A 26,472-nucleotide genomic window follows, 5' to 3' on the forward strand; every position below is an offset into this window, starting at 1 on the left:
CACACCATTCCAAATTCTTAATCAAATATTGAGTCTACTAAACCATGCCCCATGGCTCTACTTCAAGTTGTATATGATTGGAAAAGAAGAGCTCTACCAACATTCAAAATGCATTGACACTTTCTATCCACTCTACCATTTTGTTGCGGAGATTTCACACAACATGTTTGGTGTAAGATATTTGTTAGTTTCACAATAGCACAACATTATCACGTAATAAAAAGAATATCGACCCAAAGAGAATAATGAAGAAATTAGGAAAAGGATTACGGACTTAGTTTGAAAGAATAGAAATTAGGATTTGATAGATTTGTTTTAGTTTTATAGAAATATATACAAAGAGAAATATAATGTTAGGGTCGATTGTCAAGTCTCATATCGTTCAAATTCTTAAATAAAGGAGGTTAAAAAAAATAGCTATTGGAGAAGTCTCACATCGCTTAGTGTACAAGGGAGAGACGAAAACTATATATTGGACTTATATTATTTGTTTTTAGATACACCAGTAAAAAACATTTAAGCTTATATCTCATTTTTTGTTTTGTACTATTGTGTTAGGAGAAATTCTTGCATGAATACTCACTCAACAACTTATTCTTACATTTGAGCAAAAAAAAAAACTTATTCTTACACACAACCAATTAAAATTTTACACCTCATTAAAATAAAATTAAAATCAGATTTACTCATTATTGTTGAAGATTTTGTTCTCCCTTCTCTCTCCATCTTGTTTAACTGATTGGTAAACCCTCAATACCATTGCAGTTGCAACCACTAAGCATCACCACCACCCATTGATTAGAATTGTTTCCTCACATAAAGGAAATATCATTTTCGTGAGATGTAGTTAAATATTTGTTTTGGAGAGTGTGAGTGTATTGTGAGATAGTTGAGGATGATCTATGTACTGTAACAATTTTCACATAGTTAGTTTCTAAGAGAAAGATGTAGTTAGATATTTTGTTCGGTTTACACAATAATTGTAATTTTTTCTTCGATTTTAGATATATTACTAAAAACTATGTGTATTTACATGTGATCATCAATACCCTTAGAATTATAGAACTTAGACATTGTAAACTCACGACCTCATAATTAATTTATCTTTGAATTCATTTTGAATTTCAACTAGTTTGATGAAATTCACAACATTTTGCCCTTTAGATTTCATTAATATAATTCGTCTTAATATATAAGACCTCTTTCACAAAAAGCATAACAATTAAAAAAAAAAATTGTATTAAATTTGTCAATAATATACGGCATCTTTTTGAAATTACCCTTCAATTATATATTATTTTTGATTTACTTTTGGTTTACTCCTTCAATTTTACCCCTTCATTTAATTAAGAGTATTTTTGTGAAAACTTAATTAATACACCTTAAACTTTAAGGGTCTTGTAAAATAAGACAATAAAATTTTGCATACAAGTCTTATATATTAGGACGGATGTAGTATAATAATCGACAAAAAATGAATGAACATTAATTGATTTGATTGCAAGGGAACCCTATGTATCAAAATTAGTAGTTTGAGAAAACCGGTTCCAGTTCGATAGTCTAAACGGTTTCAGACAGTTTTGATCGACCAACAGTTATAAAATTTTGAGTTAAGACCTCCAAAATTCGGAGGCCCGATGCCGTTGCTCACCTTGCAACCCCCTTACGGCGGGCTTGCATATAGTATCCGGCCCATTTGGCCGTCTAATTTGATTCGGAGACCCGTTTTTGCATAAAGTGATTTCAGTCACCTCCCGATCATAGTTGCAAGGATCGAACCGTGGTCCTCCCTACCAAATTCAGCGCCAATCCCCGATTCACCAACTAACTATTGATATTTTAAAAACATTTCTAACTAAATACAGTGTATTTACTCACATTAGGGGAATAATATGTATATAAGTGTTGACGATCTAAGTTTGTTGTCTGTATTTGAGGATTTGTGTTTTGAAGAGGTCCTACAAATCACGTGAAGGAGGCAGAAACATCTATTGGCAATTCCACAAAATCACAAAAAATAGTCATTTACAATCTCTTCTAATCCTTTCTCAGCCATTTATCATTTATCTCTCACGTGGGACTATTGGTCCCACCTTACCACCCTCTCTACTTTATATTGTACCGTATTTGTCTTTGCACCTGCATTAAAGATTATAAAGATTAGATCTTATTATATATCTTACATTCATAATTTCATATACATCAAATCATATAATTTGCACCTCTTCTCTATAACTAGCTACCTAGCTTCACATTATTTTTACTTTTCACTAATATATTAATTTTCCTTAAGAAGTAATAACCTTTGTTAGTGTTGTGATCATGGGAGAGCCTTCTTCTTCTTCATCATCAGCTTCATACATTCATATGGTAATTAAGAGTTAATTAAAGTTTCAATTTTTTTGTATTCTTTTAATATTTCATTATTTGTTTTTGTCTTATAATTTAGTCATATTCATGGATGTTTGACATGTCTTGGTATAAAAATTAGGTGCAACACTTGATTGAGAAGTGTTTGATCTTTCACATGACAAAGGAAGAATGCATGGAAGCTCTCTCAAAGCATGCAAATATTAAGCCAGTCATAACTTCCACAGGTATATATATATATATTTTTCGATAGACAAATGTTAGTAGGTTGTGTTAATTTCCGAAGTTTGAACTTGAAATTTTTGATCAGTAGTCTTTCGATATCTCTCAGCTCACCAACTGAGTCGGCTGTTTGGGGGCATTTCTGCCGATATATATATGTTCTTAATTAATTACACTCTTCCATTCTAACCCAGCTTGTTTTTTAAGTTATTAACACATGGAAAATTAATACTCTATTTCTTGTCATGCAAAATTGAAGAGATGAATATTAGAGATAAGATTTTTTTTTTTAAGCATGAGAGATATGATACCTATAGTTATCATATATGTACGACCTTTTAATTAACTAAAGATAGTTCAATTTGTTTGATAAACTAATTAAAACCCTCAAAAGGCTTGATCATGTATTGAGAGTTTACTAAGACTCTCCCTTTGGAAGCTCTATACACACGACTCTCTCATGGAAAATTTGCAATCCTAGCTAAAACAAAAACAATATATTAATATTTGTTAATTAATGTTAAATGGGTTTGAATCTCACTTTAGCTCATAAGATGTGGTATTCAAACACATGTATAACTTGCACAACCCATAAACTTAAGGCTTCAAATTTCCATTAAAAAAAATTAGGGCTTCAAATTAATATTGTAATTCATGTTCTTAAAAAAAAAATTGTAATTCATGTGAAAGATATGAATATATTTTTAAAAAGACAAAAATATAGAACATACTCCCCCGGTTCTTTTTTATTGTAGTTTTTTTTTTTAATTTTAATTTTTACATATACCAAAATAACCAATAATTTTTGTTACCTTTGATACCTTAATTTCTCTTTTTTCTATAATACCCTTAATAATTTATTATATTACTTCATCTATTACGTACTCTTTCTGTAATAAATAACTAAAGATTTATTGACAAATAAGTAAGTAAATAAAAAAAAAAGTATTACTGAGTAGAACAATATTTGAATAGACCTTAAATTATTAGGGTCCCAATTTCCTAAGAACGAAAGAGTTAACAAAAAAATAAAAGGAGTGGATTTGAAGCACTAAGTGTAACTTATACCTATTTGAGATTTTGTTTTCCTTTTATGATAATCAAAATGAAATTATAACTTATAAGCAAATATAAGAGATATTCAAACCCTTAGACTAAAGTAAAAATAGTTCAACACAAACGTAACTAAGACATTCAATCAAATCTTATAAGCTATTGTTGGGATATCTCCCACTTTTTTTTAATGGAAAATAGATAAATATATATAACGAATAAAATGACCAGAATATAGAGTAAAGAGTACAAGAAATACTAAAAAAAAAATAGAAATATACATAAGAAACACCCAAAAAGGGATTCGGAGAGCAACAAACCACCAAAACCAATCAAAGCAGCTACCAAAAAGAGGGGATGAGAAAAGCCAACTAAGAGCGGACACTCCAAGAGATACCACTCAATAGGAGCCAAAAACCTCCAAGCACCGCATCCTCACCTCACTTTATTGGACCAGCACAAGCGAGGTTGAACCTCCCACTCGTAGAAAGAGCAAGGGCTATCAGGGTTTTTATCAAGAAACCATTTCTAAGATGAGAGTTTCACCCTATCCACAAGATTATCAATCGTTGAAGACCCACCTATTTGTTTTCTTTGGTGATTTGGGTGAGTAATACATATAGTTATCTTACCTTTATGGGTTAGCACCCCTTGTACTTTTTCCAAATTATTAATAACTTATATCTTTGCTGTTAAAAAATAAAATCATATAAGCTCTTTTAGGGTTATTTATGTTTTCTTGTATATTTGGCCTTCTCCGGGATTTGGATTTAACATAGTTATTGCGTCACGCAGTTGACGCAGTAACTGTTTCTGACCATCCAATTTAAATTGGATAATTATAATTAAATAAATTAAAATTTGACTGCTTGTACAGTAGCCGTCCGATCAAAATTGTATGGCCAAGATCCTTTACTACGTGTAACTGCGTGAAACAGTTACAACGGTGAATCTAGGTCCTCTTCTATGTACTAAGCAAAAGGAAGCAACTCAACTAAAAAAGAGTCTGCTCTCTTTCTCTTAAAATATACATTTTAAGAAGCAACACACAATTTACGGGTGCATCTAAAGTTCTAATATGACCTAAAAATGGGTCAAAAGTGATCTTATTATACAATTTTTTTAAAAATAGTGAATTTTATAAATGAAAAAAGGGAAGTTAAGATGTGGTAATTTACTAAAAATAGTAAGAATTCATCTTTATGGGACCACATTTTTTATGGGACCCATGTGAATTTCAAGCGATAAAAGAGTGTGTGTTGGAGTGTGTTTGTTAAAGAGTGTATTGCTAGCATTATTCTTAGTACGAATATGACAACTAATATAAACCTAGTCTATAAACCTAGTCTAGATGGCAACTTTACTATTTCTAATAGATTTTAATAAAATATTATATTTGGATGAACCTTTAAACACAATTATTAGAAATTTGGTGTAAAATATGGTAAGATTTTCAAAGTTAACATTATAAAGAGTTAACGATGGCATCTTATTATTTGTTTGTATTTCCTTCATATTAAAATATACTCCTATATATATATCTATAAGTACTTGCTATTTATTATGTTACATTACTCTAGCTATAAATGTTGTATATAGCTTCACTTATTATTTCCAAAAGTTTAAGGAAAAAATGAACCTAACCATGTTTGTTTGTTTTCTTGGTATACAATAGCATGTTTGTTTCATTTATGTATGATATATGATATCTTCCACACAAAGCAAATCCAAACATCCAAACATATTTATACACGTGCCAACAAAAATACATATATCACAGTCACATTTATGAACCACATTACATCCGTACATTTAATTTAGATGAATTTATGATATAAAATAATTAATGCAGTTTGGAATGAGCTGGAGAAAGAGAACAAAGAATTTTTTGAGGCGTATGCAAAATCAAAGAGTAAAGACGAGCGAATGTCCGAAGAAGAGACAAATCAGATGCTAAAGAAAATCATCTCAGATTCCTCCAAAGGTTCAACCAACGACTAAAAATTAATTTACCTCTTGAAAACGATCTATCTCTTATCTCTATGTTTTATGATATTTCATCAATTTCTTAACAAAAAGCCAAAATTACTAAGGCTTTTCATTGATATAGCTAGCTACTTTTTCAAGTGTAACGTGTCTCTAGTATGTGGTCCCTCCCTAATGACTATGTATTACATGCATGATATATATATATGGTTCTCAATTATTATTGTTGTAATGTAATTGTAATATATTTTCTTTGTACTATAATAATTAATTATTAATTGTTAGATTTGTAAAATAAATTGTCCTAAATTAATTAGTTGTCATTTTTAATTTGTAATATTAGTTAATATTTTTAAATAATATATTTTTTAATTAATACTATCACTACAAAGAAATGTGTTGATTTTTCAAGGGAAATTTTCTCGAAAATGCAGTAAATTCGTCATCTCTAAAAAAATTTAAAGACCTCGAAAAACAACTTATTTGAAATTATTTCTCAAGAGTTTGGACTCCTGAAAAAAAAATTCTTAGAAGTTGAGTGCTCCTAGCTAAAAAGTTACTGCGAGTAACTCTTGGAATGATGTTAAAACGTGTCAACTTAAATATATCTCTAATATGGGTTACTTCTAAAAAATTTCAGGCTGAAAAATTACCTAGGAGTACGTTAACCCTCATAAATATTTTAAAATATTTTTTAATGACTATTGGATTAAAATAATAAAATCGACTGATGAGAGGAGCAGTAATTGTTTTGAGATAATTTATGATTTCCTTTTTAGCTAGTGTTACATGATTTAATATGACAATTTTTATGAGAGGAGTAGTAATTATTAAAACAAAATAAGGGTCTTACTATGTCTTAAGAGAACAAGTTAAATATTGAGCCTTGCGATGGAGCCTCACTGATTAGATTAAGATATTGGACTATGAGCATGCAATAATATAACTGGACATCACATCTTCACCCAGAATCTTAAGAAATTGAGTTTACGTGTTTTCTCACTTTATACATGTTGTTTAACTTTCAACACTTTCTTCCAATGCATGACATTAAATCACACTTAACATATTCTAACATCTCTCACTCAAATACTCTTTGCGTCCTCCACCCAACACAAAGACTCTTTTCCGCTCTTGCATCAAGTCGAACTGAACTCTAATTAATTAATACCGCTGATAGGCCTTGAGGGAGAACTTCAGTGAGTTGGATCAATACATTTGAATGTGCAATCATAAAAGTTAAACACTATATATTTGCTCAATACTTTAAGATATTATCTTTATGGATTTTCCCACTTATATGTTACCATAATCCTTCCATTTAATGCGAAATTTAACTTAACTTGACATATCAAATAATAAGATTATCTACGTTTGAATTTCCTGCATTTTCTACTTTTTCACTATTATTATCTAAGGTGTTTTTGGCCTTTTTCCTCATCTTATGTACATATCTTTGTCTATTTTATCTTTTTTTTACACTAAATATAGGGACCGCAGTTATTTGTGTTAAATGATAATTTTTAACTGTAAAAGAATAAATTAATATACGATTTTCAAAATATTATTTCTACATCATCTTATTACAAGAAAAAGTTTATCTTTTAAATTCATAGAATGTTAGATGTATCTGATGCATAATATAGACAAAGTATATCTAACAAGTAAATTTTTTATTGTACTCCATAATAAGAATAGGAAGAGAGTATTATTTTATTCTTTAATATTATGTCATTTTAGATATTTCTTGAAAATAATTAAATAAAAAAATGTAATGCAAATAATTAAGATTCTCATGTTTTGTATTATACGGAAGTTAGCTAGGAAGGAGCACGAAGCTACTATGGTCTATCTTATGTAAAAGCTAAGTGATCCATGTCAATGAATTAGCAAATAAAAGAATGCCATGTGAGCAGAATAAGGATTTCTATGTAGTTTTATTTTATCTTAGATAACGTTATGATTCATATACATATGATGATGATACGGCAAATACCGTTTTTTTCGCCATGTTGTCTTTTTTTTTTATTTTCGGTTGACAAATTACTATGTTGTCTTGTATGTACATATGATGCATTCGACATGAATACAGAACTCCATGTCACGTCAACGTTATGTTAAAGACGAATCCAAGTGAGGTGAAGTGATTCCCACAAATATTATTTTGAATAGTACTAGGAAGGAAAGGAACATTTAATTTAACTACCACTCTACTCTCTCTTTTAACTCTTACTTCTTTTTATTTACTCTTACTTTCTTACATAGCACATAAGGCAGAAGGATTGGAGGTATTCACCATTTTTTTTTGAGTGAGGTATTCATCTTATTTTATTATTTTATGTTGGAAACGATAGAATTTGTTGGGATGTTATATATGTTGGGTCTTGATGGATCAGGAGGATTAGAGACTCTCTTTTACTTTGTCTTACTCATGGTTGATTCTTACTTCTCTTTTTCTGAGGGATTTTCTTGTTCTCATGGTGTTTGAGGGACTCTAATTTTGGTGATGGTATGCCTTCTTGTTTATAATTTTATTTGTCTTTTTATCTTACCATAGAGATCGTTTTGTTCTGATGAAGTGTACTTCTGGTACATCTTTAGGTTTTAAAACAATTATTTCAAGAAAAACATCAAGCATATATATATATATATATATATATATATATATATATATATATATATATATATATATATATATATATATATATATATATATATATATATACACCACATGTTTTAATATCCTTGATTTTAACTAGATAAATATGTTCCCTCAAAAAAAGAAAAATAGATAAAAATGTTTGTTTCAATAAACAACTTAATATATATAACTTAAATCATAAGTGTTTATTATAAATAAGCACGTATGTATAAGCTATTTTTTAAAAACAAAAAATGAAGTTAAATTATTTTTGAATAATTGTAAGTTATTTTTCTAAAGCTATCTTAGAAAATTTATAAAACAAATGTTGAAAATAACTTATTAATATATGATAGACTTTTTTCATAAGTTCTTTTAAATATTACATGTGGGTCCGTTTAGAATGGACTTTTACATGAATTGATCTATGATGAACAAATGTGTGTGAACGACTAGATTAAATTCACTAAATGATCTTATGATGCACTCTATGTATCATATTCTCTTCGACCTTATTTATAAATAAACAAAGTCAAAATAAAAATTTAGCCTTAAATATAAGTAAAAGTTACCAAAATTAACTTTATTTAAAGTTATTCTTCCAAAAGTACAATCATTAATTGTTTTACTTTTTAAACATAATTGTAGAGTTCCAATGCAAATTATAAGGTCATTTTAGGAATTTCAATAGAAATATCACATGAAATTAAGACAAAAATGCTACTCCTTAACAATGGCGGATTCAGGACCCTGAGTCAGGGGGTGCAAATTTTTTCATCCTTATAAAAAAATCTCATGTTTTTCATTCCTAAATTTTGTTCGGTTATTTTTTTAGTCCATAATGACTAATTTATGTTCATTTTAATTTTAATATTATGAACCAAAACTAAAATTCTTTAATTTTATTAGAACGAGAATTATATATAACAGTAAATTAAAACATAAATTTAGTCAAAAGTAAAATAAAATATAAATATTTAAATTATAGTGTGGTGTATATATATATACTACTCCGTCCCAAAATATAAGCAAAAGGAGGTCAACAAAAGTGGATGTATCTGGACTAAACTTTAAACCAAATTCATCAACTTTCATTGACCAATTTTTGCTTATATTTTGGGACGGAGGGAGAATATATATATATATATATATATATATATATATATATAGTTCAAATGTGCAATATGTTTCATCTTTCATGTTTTTATCTATTAACAGGAGGACACGGGTTCTATCCTCCAGTGCTGCATTTTGTCAATTTAAACAAGAATTCTTTAGAGTAACTAACTGCAAACAAAATATTAAATAAAATAATAAATAAATATAAAAAAAATAAAATGCCATAAAAAATGTAAATTCAGAGTGATAATGATGAGGAAGGATGCAGTGTAGGGTGCAACGCCAATTTTTCAGGGGGTGCAAAAATAAATAAAGTATAATATACAGGTGTAGTTATCAAATTTGAGGGGGTGCAGTTGCACATCCCAGGGTTAACGTAGGTCCGCCCCCGCTCCTTAATAAGTGTGAACAAAGGAATTTTAACTTACAAAAGAAACCGGAGTAATTATAGTTGTTCTCTCTCTTCAATAGTCTCTTCCACGATCATTCATCTTCCATTTGTTTTAATATTTGAATGAACTCTTATATATTTCTGAATTGTTCATTTGTTTTAGTTTGACTAATTCTTTTCTTATGAATACTAATCCAATCTTCTTCCTTTTAATACAGAAGCTAAAAAGAATGAGATTTATAAAACTAAAAATAAAAAGAATGGGAGGGGTTAGTGAGCCTAATGTTGATTCATTATAGACCAATATTTTTATGAGTCCACTATTTTATTTTTTGACAATAAGTGGCTATTTTGAGGAGTATAAAATAAGAAGGCATAATAATATTATTATTACCAAAAACAGGAAACCTAGGCTAATACGACGCACGACAAAACATAGGGTGGACCTTGGAAACCTAGGCTGGTCTCTAGTCTCTACTCTACGTAAACATAAGATAGTACTACACCAAAACGTGATGAGACTAGTAATCGGACCCGTGCAATGCACGGGCGACAAATAGCTTATATATTTAAATAATGACATAAGATTTTTCAAATATAACAATTTGACAAATGTTAAAAAAAAAAACTATATTGTTACCAAGATATTTCTCCCATTTGCATGACTATCAGTGATGTTTATCTCCAAAAACCTTTCGGCTTGAACGTCTTCTTCAAGAATAAAATTCCTCTGGTACAAAATATGGGATAAATATACTGATTATATGATAGAATATTGGGTGTCAAGCTACATTGTTATAGCATAGTGATGTTATAGTACTTGATGTTAAGCTACAATATTTTTGGGTGTTTAGTTATCGAATGACAGAAGTACTGAAAATACGGTTATGGTAAGCCCCCGCATTTTTGGGAGACGGGTTCAGAAATTATCCTAAACATACTGTGCAAAACAAAATAAAATTGTAGAGTAATGTAGAAAATACAATGAACCTATTAACAAAAAGGTAAAGTAGAAAATAAAAAAATCACTTGATAAAAAAAACCCCAAAATAAGATTCAAAAGTCAAAATCGTATAGCCTCTCGTGTGTATAATAAAGGCTACTTAAAATCGTATAGCCCTGCCGAGCCCCTCGCGTGTTTTTTAGAGATATAAAATCTGGAATTTATTGATGCTAAAACTTAAATTATATTACTCTATTGTATTATGAAGTTAGAATTTATAAGTGAAAATTAATGTAATTAGATGAGATATGATTAAAAAAAAACCTCAAAATAAGATTCAAAAGTCAAAATCGTACAGCCTCTCATGTGTTTAATAAGGCGACATAAAATCTTATAGCCCTGTCGAGCCCCCCGCGTATTTTTTAGAGATATAAAATTTGGAATTTATTGATGCTAAAACTTAAATTATACTACTCTGTTGTATTATGAAGTTAAAATTTCTAAGTGGAAATTAATGTAATTAGATGATATTGAACCATTTTATCATTAAAATTGGAATTCTTAAGTTGCAATCAATCTAATTTGGATAAGATTAAATCGATAATACATAGAAGTTAGAATTACTAAGATACCGTTTGGCCTATCTTGTTTTCCTCTTCTTTTTCCTTAGAAGTAAGAAGTTAGGCCAAACAACAACTTTTAAAAGTTCTATTAAGAAGAAAAGAAAAAAAACAGCTTCTATATTTAAAAAAAAATTATAATATATTATTAAACATATCTTTTAATCTTATTATGATAAGAATAAAAAAAAACTTTTAACCTCTTTTTTTAAAAAAATGTAAGATTTACGAAACAATTTTAGTTTTAAAGCTAATATTTCTAGCTTTATGATTAAAATAGCTTCTGCAGTTAAAAAAACTGAGGCAAACAGTAGCTAAATTGTAGTTAGTCTAATAATATACTTTGGTTTATTAGTTTAGGAGTTAAGAGCGTACATTTAAACACGTCAATATAATGTAGTAGATATATCATAACATAATTAAAAACCATTTAAACACATTCTCCCCCATTTGGTCCTGCTGTAACAGAATTGTCTATGATAAGCTTTGTTACATACTTACATGTTTGAAAAGACTGGATTTATAAAAATCATGATAACACTATAATTTTGTTGAACCTCAAAATATAGTTTTTACTAAAATGGTACACCGTGATTCAGCCAATCTTATTGTCAATTCAAAGAGATACTCAACCTGCTTCATTATTATGAAGCTACACTGCACCCATTAACATTAATGAGAAAACAATGAATCTTATGACTATGAGGAAACATTGAATCTTATGACTAACAATCCAACAGATTACTTATAACTAACATGGTAGATTATGGCAGTGAAACACATGATAACAAAATTCATGTCTGTTATAATTTAGAATTAGAATTAATACCTAAAATCTTACAACCAAAACTAACTATCTTAGTGTACAATTGCTCTCATACCAATGGTGACTCAATAACTTTGAGAAATTCCTACTCATATCTTGCTATAGCATCACAAAATCTAGTGCAAGCTAAACATAGAAATCTATAGCAAGATATCTACTCACACAATGTAAAGGAAGGCCAATGGCACCATGTCATCACTTTAATCAATAAACTATCAATAGAGTGTATGATTTGTGTTCAAAATAAAAAAAAACAGCTTGCATTCAAACTTGAAACAGGAAATTCTCTGAATATTCAAACTTGCTAATAGCTTCCCTTCACATCTTATAAACAGATAAATATTCCCCACTTTAGCTATACTTGCATTGTGTAATCTTCTTAACCAATAGAAACTGAAAATAAGTTCAGAACATAATACATTTTTTCAGCCATACAGTGTGTGGACCAGATAATACAACAAATCAATTACCAACACATACAATGAAGAACTAATTTACCAAGAGATTTGCAGAGGTTAAGTGGTGGGTGTGAATCATCTTGATATATAGATGTCAACGTATGAATCATCTTGTTTGACGGAAAAATAAGATATTAAGAAGTGTAACCTCCACTTCTGAAAATATAACTCAAGGTAAAAGAATGAAACAAATAAACAATCAATTGAAACAAATTTCAATCAAATTCAATCGCAGCGAACAATGCTATTGTAATTCATGATATAGTGAATTCCTCTAGCAAAGTGAACACTAATCCTCGATAACAACAATACTAATGCAAAAATCAATTTGTAGTACAAAGATAAATAAGCAAAATTCTTAAATGATATGATTTGAAACATGAAAAATTATCATTAGCAAAACAATTAAGCTTTTACCCCTGTTTGTCTGCCTTTACAGCAGTAAAGGATCCAACTTTGAAAATTATATTTAATTAGCACTATACATCTGTCGCTTACTCAAATTAAAGAAAATCACATAAAAGAAATGAAATGTGAAATAAAAGCTAGTACTGATGCAATGAAATGTAATATCAATGACATCTCAAAACTAACATAAGAATTGGTTTCTACATCAATCAACATTTCATGTATAATATCAGTACAAAATACTAATACTAAAAATAAATATATGCATAAGTAACTTACCAACTGTGAAAAATAATACTACAAAGCCATGAGTTGAATGAGAGAACATAGAATCAATCCACAAGAAATTCAATAAACAGGGACAAATCAGATATTTGAAATGAAAATATAGTCATGCATACAATGCTAAACTGTACATTAAATCAATTTCCATAGAAATTCCCTTCAAGCCATGAACTAAAATTGAAATGAAAATCAGATATTTGAAGACAATTCAATCATTATTTCATTTTGACATTGAAAAACCAGAATAATCCAAGCATTCTAGCATATTCTCTATTGTTTTCTTCTAAATCATACCCCATTATTTCCTTGCATTGGTCTAACATCTTCAATATTTAGAATTCAAACTCCGGCAAATTTCAAGAAGTGAAACCTGCATTTTCAAAGAATAGAGGTATCATGTTAAACCTGGATTTTCAAGAAGTGAAACTTGCAATGCATCTCTAATAGACATGTCATGTTAAACCAAGAATAGAGGTATCATTTGCAATTCAATAAATAGGGACAAATCCAAGACCTAAACACAATGAACAGGGATTAATGTGAAAAAATGAAATACAATCTTATGTCATTATTTAACATTTTGAGAGTGAAAATAACCAAAAAAGAATATCATACAGATTAATACATATCCTTTCTATATGCAGATATGATTTCATATAAAAGCACAAAAATAAGACCACAAAGTCATCAATTGTTCATATTGAGACATTTCATTAAACATTTTGAGTGCTCACTTTCACAGTAAAAAATTAAATCTATCTAATGAGTAGTTTTCAAATACAATCAAGCTATGTATCTCACCATCTCTCACTAAAGTAAGGAATTCAAAGAATGACGATAAATCTTTCTATCTAATCAAAATAAAAGTAATTAAAGTATCACAATATAATTGATGTAGTTATACTATGACGGAGGAATCACGAAAACAGTATCCACAAAACAACACAAACAATTGAAGAGAAAAATGAAATCTAGAAATGAACATGTAGAGTATCAACAGAAGGTAAATTAATATTCTAATTTAATCATATAAGATGTAATCGTAAATGTAAAGTAAAGATTAAATGATATCATATTGATACCTTTGGATTACTCAAATCTTTGAATTTACCACAAGAGATCGAAATCGTTGGATACCCTTCACACAATTTAACTTGAATCTTGAACAAAAAATTGTGTCCACCATCATTTTGAGGTTTCACTTGGAATTGATGCAGAGTTCTACAGATTTTTAAAATATTCATATCATATATCATATTAGTTATCAAATGGAAATAGAAAAGACAAAACTAAACAAAAACAACAAAGTAATCATTGGTATTAGTCTGATAATTGAATTATGAAATGAAAACATAACCACTCAAAGAAGCAACATCAAATTGAAGGAAATAAAACAAAATAGAATTGATCTGGAAGCCCTTACTTATAAGTTTGAGGTTGCCGCTGCCTTCATGGTGCGTGTTGCTTCTTCATATTTCTCTTCATCTTCTTTGCTGCAGACTTCCAGACAACAACTCGAGCTTAAATATATAACCTGCAAACAGCCCATGAATCGTTTAAATACAAAAATAAAACGAAAGAAAAGAGATCCTGAAAATCAAGAGTGATACCTACACTTTTGGGAGAACACGAATCGGGTTTCAGAATGAAATTCTTTCCATTTGATGAGAGAATTTGAAAAAATAAAATAAAAAGAGGGATTAGAAAATTAGGGATTTAAAGTTGATTGAAGAAAATTGGGGATTTCAAAAAACGAAGAGTAAGAGTTTGAAATTACCTGCTCCGTTAGAATGAAAATCGGCCCAGCAATATCCATGGGATTCTTCTTTGGAAGGAAAATCGAGTTCATGAAGTGAAGAAACTTTGGTGTTTAGAGAGAGAGAGAGAGAGTTTGAAATTTGAAATTTGAGAATCTGATTTTCAATTTCCATGGGTTGATGATAGTCGGACATTGTCAGACATTTGTTGGTAATGAAAGTGACTTGACACTGTTCCTTTGCTAAGAATGAAAGGGACGGCTGCTTCTGAGAAGAAGAAGAAGAAGTTGCATGGATTTGAAAAATAATGAAAAGAGACGCGTCAAACATGCTTCTTGGGGAAGGAGTTTTTTTGTTTGGCCTGAAATGGACTGGATCAAGTTGGGCCGGATAGCATTGGCCTGGTATATGTTGGCCCATTTCGTCAACATATGAAGGAGGTAAATACAATTTCAAATTTCGGCCAAATGAAGTAGTTTTTTTGTCTTTTTCCATGTAGGATTTGCTAAGGTTGAATATGGGAGTGACATGTGTACAAAATTACCCTACAACTGTGTTGGATGTGTGTAGTTATAAAGATTCCTTTTATAATTTGTCTAGTGGTTTTTTCAATGTTAACCTTAAAAACCTTTGATAATTTATAATTTATTCAACAATCAATCTTAATTAGTTACATAAACAAATTAATTTATGGTTACTACTTGAAAATTAGTTTCATAAACATGTATGTATCTACTTGACGTCACCAATTACATAACCAACGTTAATGATTTGGTGAACAATCTGATAATAGCTACTCGACAGAGGAACACCATCTTGAATCATGTTGATAGCCCTCCATAATCACCTTCCTCGGCTCCTGATTCTTTGTGAGAGCTTAACCGTGATAAATGCTCTAAAGCTCTGAAGCATAAGCCATCATCATACTTCCATCATAGCTATGAATAATTCCCCGACGCGCCATCACAATTATCTTTCACCTTCCTTAGGAAGCGGAGACCAGGAACTAATACACGTTAGGGCCAAGTGATGTGACATTTGACCCATGAAAGCTCAATTTGTAACCATTCACAATTTCCTCAGCCCGAATTTGAATCTGCTTGATCTCATTAGATATAGTCAGGCTGGTCTGATTAAAAAATTGTTCCCCCTTAACCATAAAACATCAATAGTTACGGCAAATAAAATATGTCAGTCTCGTAATGAAGAAAAACGACCGTTCAAATTGTCTAAAACTCAATCTGTAACAGAATTGCCTTGAAAGAACCTCGGATCAATGACATCACCAAGATTACACTAAACATATTTGTTACCACACCCATCAATGGAGCATAACATATTTTAGGTATTATAGTATAAATTTTACTACTAATTCATTTTTTTGGTTACCTTACTACTAATTCATTCATAAAAAATTAAACAATCATTTAAATGGATTTCATATTTATGTTTGCATTTCTTAGTTAAGTTAAATAAAGTCATCACTATTCTCTTCTTTTTTCTTTTTCTTGAACAGTGACAAGAATATCTCTAAGGACAGTATAGGTGACATTTTTAGTGAACTCCAACTGACACAAGTCTCCCGTCAAAAAAAGAACATTGTCACCAGTTACCATGCTCTCCAATTCATGCTGATTGGCCTTCTGTAATTATTTCAATAACATTCAAACCTTTGACTTTTGACATGAAGGTATTTTCTGGTCCTACCAATGATAGCTAGTTGCGACTCTAAACTATAAAACACTAATACAAAGGACATAAGACACTGACACATGTCGGATATCATAGAGAAATCTTCAATCTAAATTGTCGGATACATGTGCAATATATAAATGATTGAATGTAAATCAGTTTCATACTCCTTAAATTTAAATATAAAGTGTCAATACTGCATAGGTTGTGTGATATAGTCTTAAGAAGAACACCAAAACAAACCCAGATGTGTTGGCCTGACAGAGAAGGCTTAGATTGTGCTCGTCTCAAAGTTTCATATTCAAATCCTCTTGATGCCACTTCTTATGTTGGGTCAGTCCGTAAAGAGTGAAACTATATCTGTGAATGGACAGTGAGATTGATGTCTCTAAAATTAATCGGTCCTTATACTAGATTCTAAGTTTTAAGAAAAAAATGACACCAAAATACAACTGTTTGACAAATACCATACAAACTTCAGAACTAGCAACATAGAACCCCTTACCTTCCCTAAAAAAGCACACTCTAGTTAAGGACCTAGATTTAGTATGAGTGTAATCGGTCCGTTTGGTTCGGTTTTTAAGAGAGAAACTCCAAACCATTAAAATATAGTTGGTTTGGCTTGGTTCAGATTTAGTTCATCATCAAACAGTCATCATTGGCAAAATATAATCTTTTGCAAACAGACAAGTTTTCAAACCCCTCACTAGTCACTACTATTGTTTATGACAGATAACAAGTTGCAATAATTTTGCAATTCAAAGTTCAATGCAAGAAGATCATCACAAAAGTAATGTTGTATATTGAAATACAAATCACAAGCACTTTCCCTTTTTCTTTTTCTTTTTGGAAACAAATCAAATAGTACAAATATTGTACCACATGAATCAATAATCAATCAAATACCTATATCCTAATTCAAACCTCTCAAAAATCTGACTCCAAATCAACCTCACAAAATCGACTTAAAATCAACCTCGTCAACTCATACTGACACATGAATTGCTTGAATATAAAAGAATCCTATAACTGCACGCTAGAGTTTTAAAAAATTCTCCAACCTAACTAACCATATCATCTACGAGCTCCTTTATTAACAACTTAACTATCTCTCTAACGATATCTTCAACATCTCCACTTAGCTCTATCCACCTAATTTCCCCTCCAAGCATATTGTCCACTGACTCCTTACCGGCTTTCTTTTCTTGTGAAACAAGCAACCCCCACAGCTCATCCTCAATCATGTTCTGGCTTGGTTCAACATTCATTCTTCTCGACACAGGCTTTTCCGACAATGGAATAAATAAAGAAGGATGGAGAATATCTAACAGCCCAAAATTAATACGATCAAAGAGAAGCCGTCTTTCGGATCTTTTCCAAAATTGCTGCTCGCCGAATTTCTTTTCTAGGGTTTCGAAGACAGAGGGGCTAATAGGACATTCTGCAGAATGCCATGTGGAAAAATCTTTGAACAAGCTCGTGTTAGATATACCTGCCTCGGTTAAGACCTCGACAACATACGAGAAGTCCCTACTTTCTTCTGTTCTAGAAAACCCTACTATATCTTTCTTCTCGTCAAAATCAAGTACTGGTTCTTGCTCACAATCTTCATCACTTGAAACATTCAAATCAAGTCCTTCGTCATCCACTTCCGAGGAATCTGAAGAAATCAAGAAACAATGACACATTGGAAATTAATTATGCCAAAATAAAAGGATGAGATACTAGGAATGAAACAATAATTTCACACAAATAGCTTCACGGTGATCATGACATACCATATACATCAGCACCACCGCATTCGGAGATTACTGAAATGTCTTCGTCAAATGTGGAATCCAAAACTAAAATTGGACTTGTTTCATATGCCCCCTGAAAGGTCCCAAGTGAATCTGTGTCAGCCTCGGTGCAAAGTGAATAAACAGAATTTTCTCGAATTTCCGGCGTCTCCTGCAATTTAAGAATCATATGAAACAGCATGAGTAATAAATCATACACGACATGTGAACATAACATCACATAAGTAAAACCAATCACAATGAAAAACCAAGAGATCATCCACATTCTATATTAATCATATGAATAGAAAATTGTCTATTAGAAATTACAGTGATATCCAATAAAAAAAAACAGATTATTTAATATAACTGAGGATTCACAATCTCATTTGAATAGTATGATACAATCTGATTTTTGGTCCTGAGATTTGCTAACTTTCTATAAATGCTAAACTACAGCTACATACACTAACTAATAATAAATCTCAAGAAATAATCTACGATATGCTAATATTTTTTTTCCTAAAAGATATGCTAAGATTGAAAAATGATCCTAGGAGATAAATATGAGATTTTGATTTAATTGCTATGAAAGCTAATTGCACATTTCGCATAACTACAAAGAATGTCCTATAAGATCTTACGTATAGATGCTAAGATGCTCAACAACTGGATCAGGATTCCATGCATTCAAATTTTTGGTGCAGTCGTGCAGTCACTTGATTTACAGCCGTCTGATTAAGATCAGATGGTCATGATTTAAAACTGTATTTATTAACTGCATTTATCTAAATCGTCCGATTGTGATCGGACGGCTATAAAATGACTGCATTGAAAATTGACTGCACATGATCCATTTCCCTCAACAACTACCTGTTTTTGTCAGACCTTTAGACATCTCCATTAACTTCAAGATGACACATTCATGTACAATCTTTTAATAGTGAATGAGACAACAAAATCTAACACTTTAAATCTTTAAATGACCTAAATTTTAACCAGTGCAGTTAAATAAGGCGCTATAGCATAGTGATATATGAAAAAATTGCTATTGTTCTGCAATACGCTATTGAGTACGAAATATCGTCAAATAGCGGCACTATAGCATTGTTCCATAGCGGAATTTGACAAACTACTATTTTTCATGATCCACGATTGACAACAATTATTTTAACGGATTAAATGTTCTACAACTTGATTAAAATATTTAACAAATCTGAACAGTTTTGAGTAAGGAAAATCATACCTGTTGCTTTGAAGCATAGCTTGAAGAATCACTGTCCCCGCACATTATTACAGATACCGTTGATTCAGATTGCACCATTGTTGGATTATTATTGTAGCAACAAACAACCTTAATCTTCGATTCAGACACCAAGATATTAATTGATGAATCAAGAGACCTGGCAACATTATTAGACATGCTACTGTCTTCATGCTTATCGTTCTTCACGTCTTCATTCATTAAGCATGTCTGCTGCAAGATCTGAATGTCAGAGCTTGACAATTGAGAAAGCGTATGTTCCTTTTCAATCAAATCATTCCTGTAACATCTCTTCTTCAATTTATGCAGGTCAGTACAATTCTCGGTATCGTTACTATCATTACTATCGGAATATGAGGAAAAAGATGGCAATTTCTCACTGCTAGCCTTCTGATTGATATTTCGATTCTTTGAATTTTGGTTTGTCACATTTTCAGATGCATTCTTACTCAAACCCCAATATTTCTGAAACAAGTCATCCTTAGTCACAGTTCCACAATTATCAGAGAAAGGTTTTGTTGTTGGCACTTTTCTGGCAAAGCTATAACCGAAACCAACCTTACATCTAATGTTCCTTTTAAACTCACCATTTCCTTCCTTTCCACGATTCACTTTCGAAACTACAATTCTTGAGTTGAAAGTTACCTCCTTGGGATCCAAGTGAGATTTTGAAGGCCTCAATATTTCATACAATCCTGCTTCTCGATGCACAACAATTTGTGACTCGTTATTTGTTTTCTGTGGCATACCTTCCACCTTTGACGGGTTATGGTTCTTGTCTCTATTTATTGCTTTAACTACTTTCGAAACATCATTGGATTCCTTTTCACTGGTTCTCATTCCAAAAGAGTGACGCTGATGAGACGAACGCTTCTTTCTAAGACCAATAGAAGCAACTTTCTGCAGGTAATCCTCGGATAACACTTTCGGTCTATTTCTAACAGGATGATGTTGGGAAGGAACTTTATCAATTCCCATCAATTTTAAAATTACGCTCGATGTTTCATTTTTGGACTCCATTTCACAATAACTATTCTGCAAGATTAAGTCAATAAACTGAAACTCGAACACTTCCTAAAATATCAACAAAATTGTCTGCAACAAATTGAAACAACTCCTACAATTTACAAGGCAATGAAGATTACGAGTACAATACCAATAACCGCAATTTATTCAACCATTTCTAGAGTTTCCTACACTTCAACACCTTCTACATCCCTGAAAATGATTTCGAAATTCTATCAACACGAAGAAAGTGGGGAAAGCGCGAAGGCAATTCAATTTCAACAAAAAAACTAATCTAAGAAACATTATATTCTACCATGAACCATATTTTCATCGATATATTTATCCAGTTGTGTTATTTGAACATCAAAATACATACACCATATATATATATTTATCTCAAATACTTACACACATTTCAAAAACATACACAAAACATCGAAATTTTGACGTTGAAAAAAACATTTATCATATTTATATATATATAAGGTCAACCAAATGCACATAGTGCAAAATTAGAAGAAAAATGAAAATAAGAAAGAAACTTAAGTAAATTGGGAGATTGGTCTAAAATCAAAGCATGCCACAAGTTGAATTGAAGGCTAAAGTAGTCAACCATTCCTATTTAGAAGCTAAACAAAAAAGCATAATCTAAAAATACTAAATATAATAAATTTCTAATAATAATAATAATGATTAATTATAGAAGCATATAAATGAAGAGATTAACATGTCAATGAACTCAACTGTGTGAAATCAAGTGACAGCAAAGAAACAGAGCTAATTGCTCAAGCAAACCAAACAAGATATGATTATTAGAAATTAGAAATTGAAAATTGAAAAAATGATTAGTTTCTTATAATTCATTTGCAAACACAATTAGGAGACAAAATCATTCTAATTCCATTATAAAACCAAAAATTAAAATAGAAACCTGGTTTGATCAAAACACAAGCAAACCAAGATCTAAAAACAAAATTATGAATTTCTAAAATCGTCAAAAGAACCTAATTCAGAAAGGGTGAAAGAAAGAACCTTCTTTGACAATTCTCTGCAACAAAAAAATAAAGATGCGATCTTTTTGGATTATTGATGGTGCCCATAATCCAAAATCTTCATTACATGCAATAAAACTAATCAAAGTTTCTTTCTTTTGGAAGAAAGCAACTTGGGTAATAATTAAATTAATGAAAATTATTGCAACCTAATTATGTTATTTTTTATATGATGATGGAGAGTGACAGATCCGACAAGAACATCAAATGGATCAAATGACACGTTAATATGATGGATTTGGTTTTTGAGGGTTTGGATTGAAATCAAGTACTATTGGATTAGCTTATTAAAAAAAAAAAAGTACTATTGAATTAATGAATTAAAAAAATAGTAGAAATGATTGAGATTATAATAATGAAAATTAATATTTTAGAAAATTAAAATAATGGAGTGATGACAAAGTGGGCTAGTAGCATATGATTTTGTTTTTATTATTTTAATTTTAATTTGTTGGATCATAGCATGGGGATCTTCAAAATAGTTTGTTTGTTTGTCTTGTTTGCGCATTTCGCGCCACAAAGATACCATTGCGTTAGGATATGTTTTGTTAACTTTTTTTTTTTTCTTTTTCTTTCTTTTCCATACAAGATTTATTCATTTTTTTTTAGGTTTACAACGAGATGAGGATCGAACGTACTACCAAAATTCCTCACCACTAGACCAGACCTAGTAGCTTAAAGACTCTTTCACTTTTAATTACTAAAAAAATAGTTTACAATTTTTTGTATATCAGTTAGTTGATTGAATTTGTATATTATACTAATTTATAGTATGAATGAAATGATATAAAAGAATGGTCTTGCTAAACAGTGCCCCCGGTACACTCTTTAAGCATTCTATTTAAAGAAATAATTTACTCAAAAAGTGGAACATTTCAATTTTCGAGACGTTGACTTCACACATTTCCATAAAATTTTAACAAAAACTTACTATTTAAGATGCTTAAAGAGTGCCCCGGGGGCACCGTTTAACATTTTCCATAAAAGAAATATATATGTTTTAGTTAATATTTTTTGTTAGGAAGCTAAAAAGAATGGAAAAAGAAAAAACTAAAAAAAAAAATTATTTAGGAAAAAAGAAGGTTTTTATTGTATTGTTTCTAAGAAGAACTCATACGTTTTTCGGAGGAGAAACATATTTATAGTGAAATCGAAAACTCTAGTTTAGCAAATAAATCTTTTTTATTTTTACACACGAGCTGGATAAAGTTGAATGAGTTCATGTACCCGAAAAAAAAAGTTGATGAGTTGATAATTCTTTTTTATTTTTACATACGAGCTGAATAATTTGATAAAAAAAAATTTGTAACATATTTAGTTTAGACAAAAATAAAAGTTCAACCAATTTATTGGTGGGATCATTGTCACCGACTTAATTTGATTGTGATTTCATAAAACACTACAAATATTTGAGTGTGACGTGAAATTATGGAGCATTCGTATCTTTTTGAATTTTCCTCCCCTCTCAAATATTCAATATAATTGGCAGCCGTCCATTTATAAATTAGTAGTTCTTTTTTTTTTTTTTTTTTTTTGGTCAGGTAGCCTAGTGGCTTGAAATTCCACCTTTAAAGATGGATAAGTGGAGTGTCCAGGGTTCAAACCCTGGCTCCTGCATATAAAATGCTGATGTCCCAACCAATTGATCTTTTTTATTTCTTCTCCGTAAAGTAAATATAGTTTTTGTAACTTGATTATTCTTGAATTATTCTAATTTTAATTTTCTTTTTCTTATTTCATTACCTACCAACCAACTAAGTTCTAATTTTGTGACATGCGGCTGTTTATTTTAGGTACTGAACATCATGGTATTTATTTGCTATAGGGACTGCTGTTTCAATTCAATACTTCAATCATCTTTTGATAAGATCATGTCTTGGTTTGCTAGAAGAAAGATTCTTTTGGCACTCTATGTGTTTCTTACTTATCCTTCTCATTTTTATTTTTACCTTTCCGCTATTAAGTAGCATTTTACCTTACCAAAAAAATAAAAATTTAAGTAGTTGATGTTATAAAAATGAGAAAAATAAAAACACCCTCTAACATGAAATTTTTAAGATTTGACATGTTTGCTATTTAAGTAGTCGACGTTAAAAATGAGAAATTTGAGAAAGAAAAAAACCCTAACATGAAATTTTCAAGATTTGACACGTTCGCTACTTAAGTAGAAAACGTATAAAAATGAGAAATTTGAGGGAAAAAAAAACATATCTAACATGAAATTTTTAAGATTTTACACGTTCACTACTTAAGTAGCGGACAATAGTAATTTGGTAATTTTGAAGCGCCCATGAGAAAATTGGTAGATGCCAAGAAAATTCTCTTGCTAAAAGGAATTGTAACAAAGCGGCCCATTTATTGGCCCAATATACTTTAGGTAGATCAGATTCAATCTGGGTTGAGAAAGTGCCCAGTATTATTCATGGTCATAGCGTTTTTGGTTTCTATTTACCGAAATTAAGCGGTTTTGGGTTCTACGACCCGAATTCGAATTATTGGGGGCCTGAGGCTAAATCCAAGGATATTTTGGAATTTTTGGGATCCTATAGCAATTTTGGGGGGCCTAAAGAGCAAATCTTGTCAAACTTTGTAGACATGGTTCATTAATATAGTTGATTTGGTGTCTAAAGAAATAATATATGTTGTAGTCATAGGATGTTCCTAATTGATGTTTAATGAAAATTTTCCTTTAATTTATGCATCCTTATTTTGAATACATATTTGTTTCAAATCAATAATATTAAAAGGTATTCTAAAGTGTAAAAGTGTCTTGTATGATCTACGATGTTTGAAAACTATTCAAAACTCTAACGGTAATTGGTGTCATTCTCACTTCATAAAGTAGAAGTTTGTGGATATAAAGAAAAGTGTAGTATCGTGTTATCAACAAAGTGGATTAGTTTTTATTATTATTGGAAATCATGATTCATCTTTGTCTTGCGCACGAGGCGCATATTCAAGCATGTGGTTTTGTTGTTGCAGTGTATTTTCACCTCTCTCGTGCGTGAGGCGTAGGGAAGTGGTGTGTGAGGGCATATGCCTGAGTTTTTAATGATGCGTGAGGCGCGTGGTGTAATAGGATATGAAAATTAAACCTACAATTTCTGATAGTTTGCAATTTTTGGAGTTAGGGGTTTTGGGAAACACTTAGAAAGGCAAAGAGATAATCATTGGATGGTCATGATTTAATCATTGAGTACTCTTTGGGATAGATCTAAGATTGGAAAGCACATTACAAACACCTTACAAGTGAGAAATGAATATAATTTCTTATGACTCATTTCAATCTCTATTTTTCACATGTCCACCATTGTTAACAATGACAACCATAAGAGAAAAACAAAATACTCAAACCAATTTGGAGGGTCATTAAAAATCTTCATTCTAGCAACGTTATTTGAGGCTTCCATCTTTGCAAGAAAATCATCACATCGATTAACTTCTGGAACGTAACGTGTGCTTAATTGGATCGTTAAACTCTCACACAAAATGTTGTAATTTGATGCTTAATTAACTGTTTTGTGTACAAACTTTTATCTAATAAATTAATGTGACTAAATTGCTTGTATGTAAACATTAACTTGTTTTTTCTTAATTACTCATTTCGATTTTTTTTATAAGGAACAATTTGAAAATAAAATTATGAACAATAACATAAACTATTTTTATAAGTTCTCTAAACACTCACACTCACACGAATGTTTATGTTGATAGATTATTTAAATTCAAATAAATTGTTCATAACCATAAAAAGTCTTTAATATGTATATTTAAATAGCAATTATAAAATCAAAATAAGTACTATATGTTATGCTAGTTTTTTTTTTTTTGACAACCATATGTTATGCTAGTTAAAATCTTACAATATTGAAAAGCCAGTAAAGCCTCCAAATAAAGTATTATGCAAAATCTCTTGACCCAAAAAAAATAGTATTATACAAAATCAAGAGAAACCTTTGAAATGCTTGTATATTTGCTTAGTTCATAGTTGCATCTTATCCATTTGCTCACAGCAGGGAAATAATTAAAATTTGGTGTTAAAAAATTCATGTTTAAATATTAGTTAACCAATGTTACAATTTTATCCATGGAGTATTAATTTTTTTAACCCTCCAAAAATTCAAATACCGATTCTCTTAACGAGTTCATTAATGTATAAACTTACCTAGGTGGATTTTTTTTAAAGTTGTTTAGTAGTTAGAATTTCACGCATAAATATTAAATGGAATGTTGTTAGTTTAAATTTCGACCGCTACCAACTTAAGCTCACATAGACCTCAACTACATGGTTTCATAACTCTTGTGTTTGAAGCTTAGTACATCAAATAAGAATTCAATATCATATAAAATAAATGGTAATTAAAAGTTTGTGGCTCAATCCATATAGTATATAGTATTTATTATTCTTAACTTTGTCGTTTTTTTTTTTTGAAAAATTATCATTCTTAACTCTTGGATATATTTGATCAACGTTTCACAAGCACAAAACAATTAGTGCATCACACCTTTTCGCTAAATGCTTATGATGTATTGCCCCCTCAATACATTATACATATAATAATATACATCACATTTACATATATATTAAATATATCATAA

At 30.3% G+C, this 26,472-nt stretch overlaps 2 protein-coding genes and 1 long non-coding RNA gene across 7 annotated transcripts; 1 reads left to right on the forward strand and 2 right to left on the reverse strand.

The window, feature by feature from the left end:
* The first annotated feature begins 2,145 nt into the window (after positions 1-2,145).
* On the forward strand, positions 2,146-5,945 carry LOC123891530. The gene is made up of 3 exons (XM_045941413.1): positions 2,146-2,370; positions 2,492-2,597; positions 5,498-5,945. Exons 1-3 carry the CDS (start codon positions 2,323-2,325, stop codon positions 5,644-5,646), a joined length of 303 nt encoding a protein of 100 aa, XP_045797369.1. The 5' UTR covers positions 2,146-2,322; the 3' UTR covers positions 5,647-5,945.
* A 6,145-nt stretch (positions 5,946-12,090) lies between these two features.
* LOC123891531 lies at positions 12,091-15,635 on the reverse strand. 4 transcript variants are annotated; one of them, XR_006803143.1, is made up of 6 exons: positions 15,100-15,635; positions 14,937-14,975; positions 14,746-14,856; positions 14,405-14,543; positions 12,670-13,692; positions 12,091-12,564 (listed from the first exon to the last, which is right to left on the reverse strand). It is a non-coding gene; the product is annotated as an uncharacterized LOC123891531 (long non-coding RNA). The 4 variants fall into 4 exon arrangements; XR_006803144.1 differs by having other exon boundaries at positions 12,670-12,785; positions 13,617-13,692; positions 14,937-15,630; XR_006803145.1 differs by lacking the exon at positions 14,937-14,975.
* A 1,918-nt stretch (positions 15,636-17,553) lies between these two features.
* Positions 17,554-22,323, reverse strand: LOC123891532. 2 transcript variants are annotated; one of them, XM_045941415.1, is made up of 5 exons: positions 21,854-22,323; positions 20,970-21,031; positions 19,796-20,848; positions 18,550-18,721; positions 17,554-18,431 (listed from the first exon to the last, which is right to left on the reverse strand). In XM_045941415.1, exons 3-5 carry the CDS (start codon positions 20,831-20,833, stop codon positions 17,833-17,835), a joined length of 1,809 nt encoding a protein of 602 aa, XP_045797371.1. In that variant the 5' UTR covers positions 20,834-20,848; positions 20,970-21,031; positions 21,854-22,323; the 3' UTR covers positions 17,554-17,832. The 2 variants fall into 2 exon arrangements, with proteins under 2 accessions (XP_045797371.1, XP_045797370.1); XM_045941414.1 differs by having other exon boundaries at positions 20,942-21,031; positions 21,854-22,317.
* Positions 22,324-26,472: the final 4,149 nt, after the last annotated feature.

The sequence above is a fragment of the Trifolium pratense genome, linkage group LG6 (assembly GCF_020283565.1).
Source record: "Trifolium pratense cultivar HEN17-A07 linkage group LG6, ARS_RC_1.1, whole genome shotgun sequence".
NCBI lineage: Eukaryota > Viridiplantae > Streptophyta > Magnoliopsida > Fabales > Fabaceae > Trifolium > Trifolium pratense.

Excerpts from the sequence above, each read along its gene's own strand:
- LOC123891530 (XM_045941413.1), top strand. The coding sequence starts at position 2,323 with ATGGGAGAGCCTTCTTCTTCTTCATCATCAGCTTCATACATTCATATG. Across the intron at positions 2,371-2,491 it reads CAGCTTCATACATTCATATG|GTGCAACACTTGATTGAGAA; the intron begins GTAATTAAGAGT and ends TATAAAAATTAG. Across the intron at positions 2,598-5,497 it reads GCCAGTCATAACTTCCACAG|TTTGGAATGAGCTGGAGAAA; the intron begins GTATATATATAT and ends TAATTAATGCAG.
- LOC123891532 (XM_045941415.1), bottom strand. The coding sequence starts at position 20,833 with ATGGAGTCCAAAAATGAAACATCGAGCGTAATTTTAAAATTGATGGGA. Across the intron at positions 18,722-19,795 it reads GCTATGCTTCAAAGCAACAG|GAGACGCCGGAAATTCGAGA; the intron begins GTATGATTTTCC and ends CTTAAATTGCAG. Across the intron at positions 18,432-18,549 it reads CGGTGGTGCTGATGTATATG|ATTCCTCGGAAGTGGATGAC; the intron begins GTATGTCATGAT and ends TGATTTCTTCAG.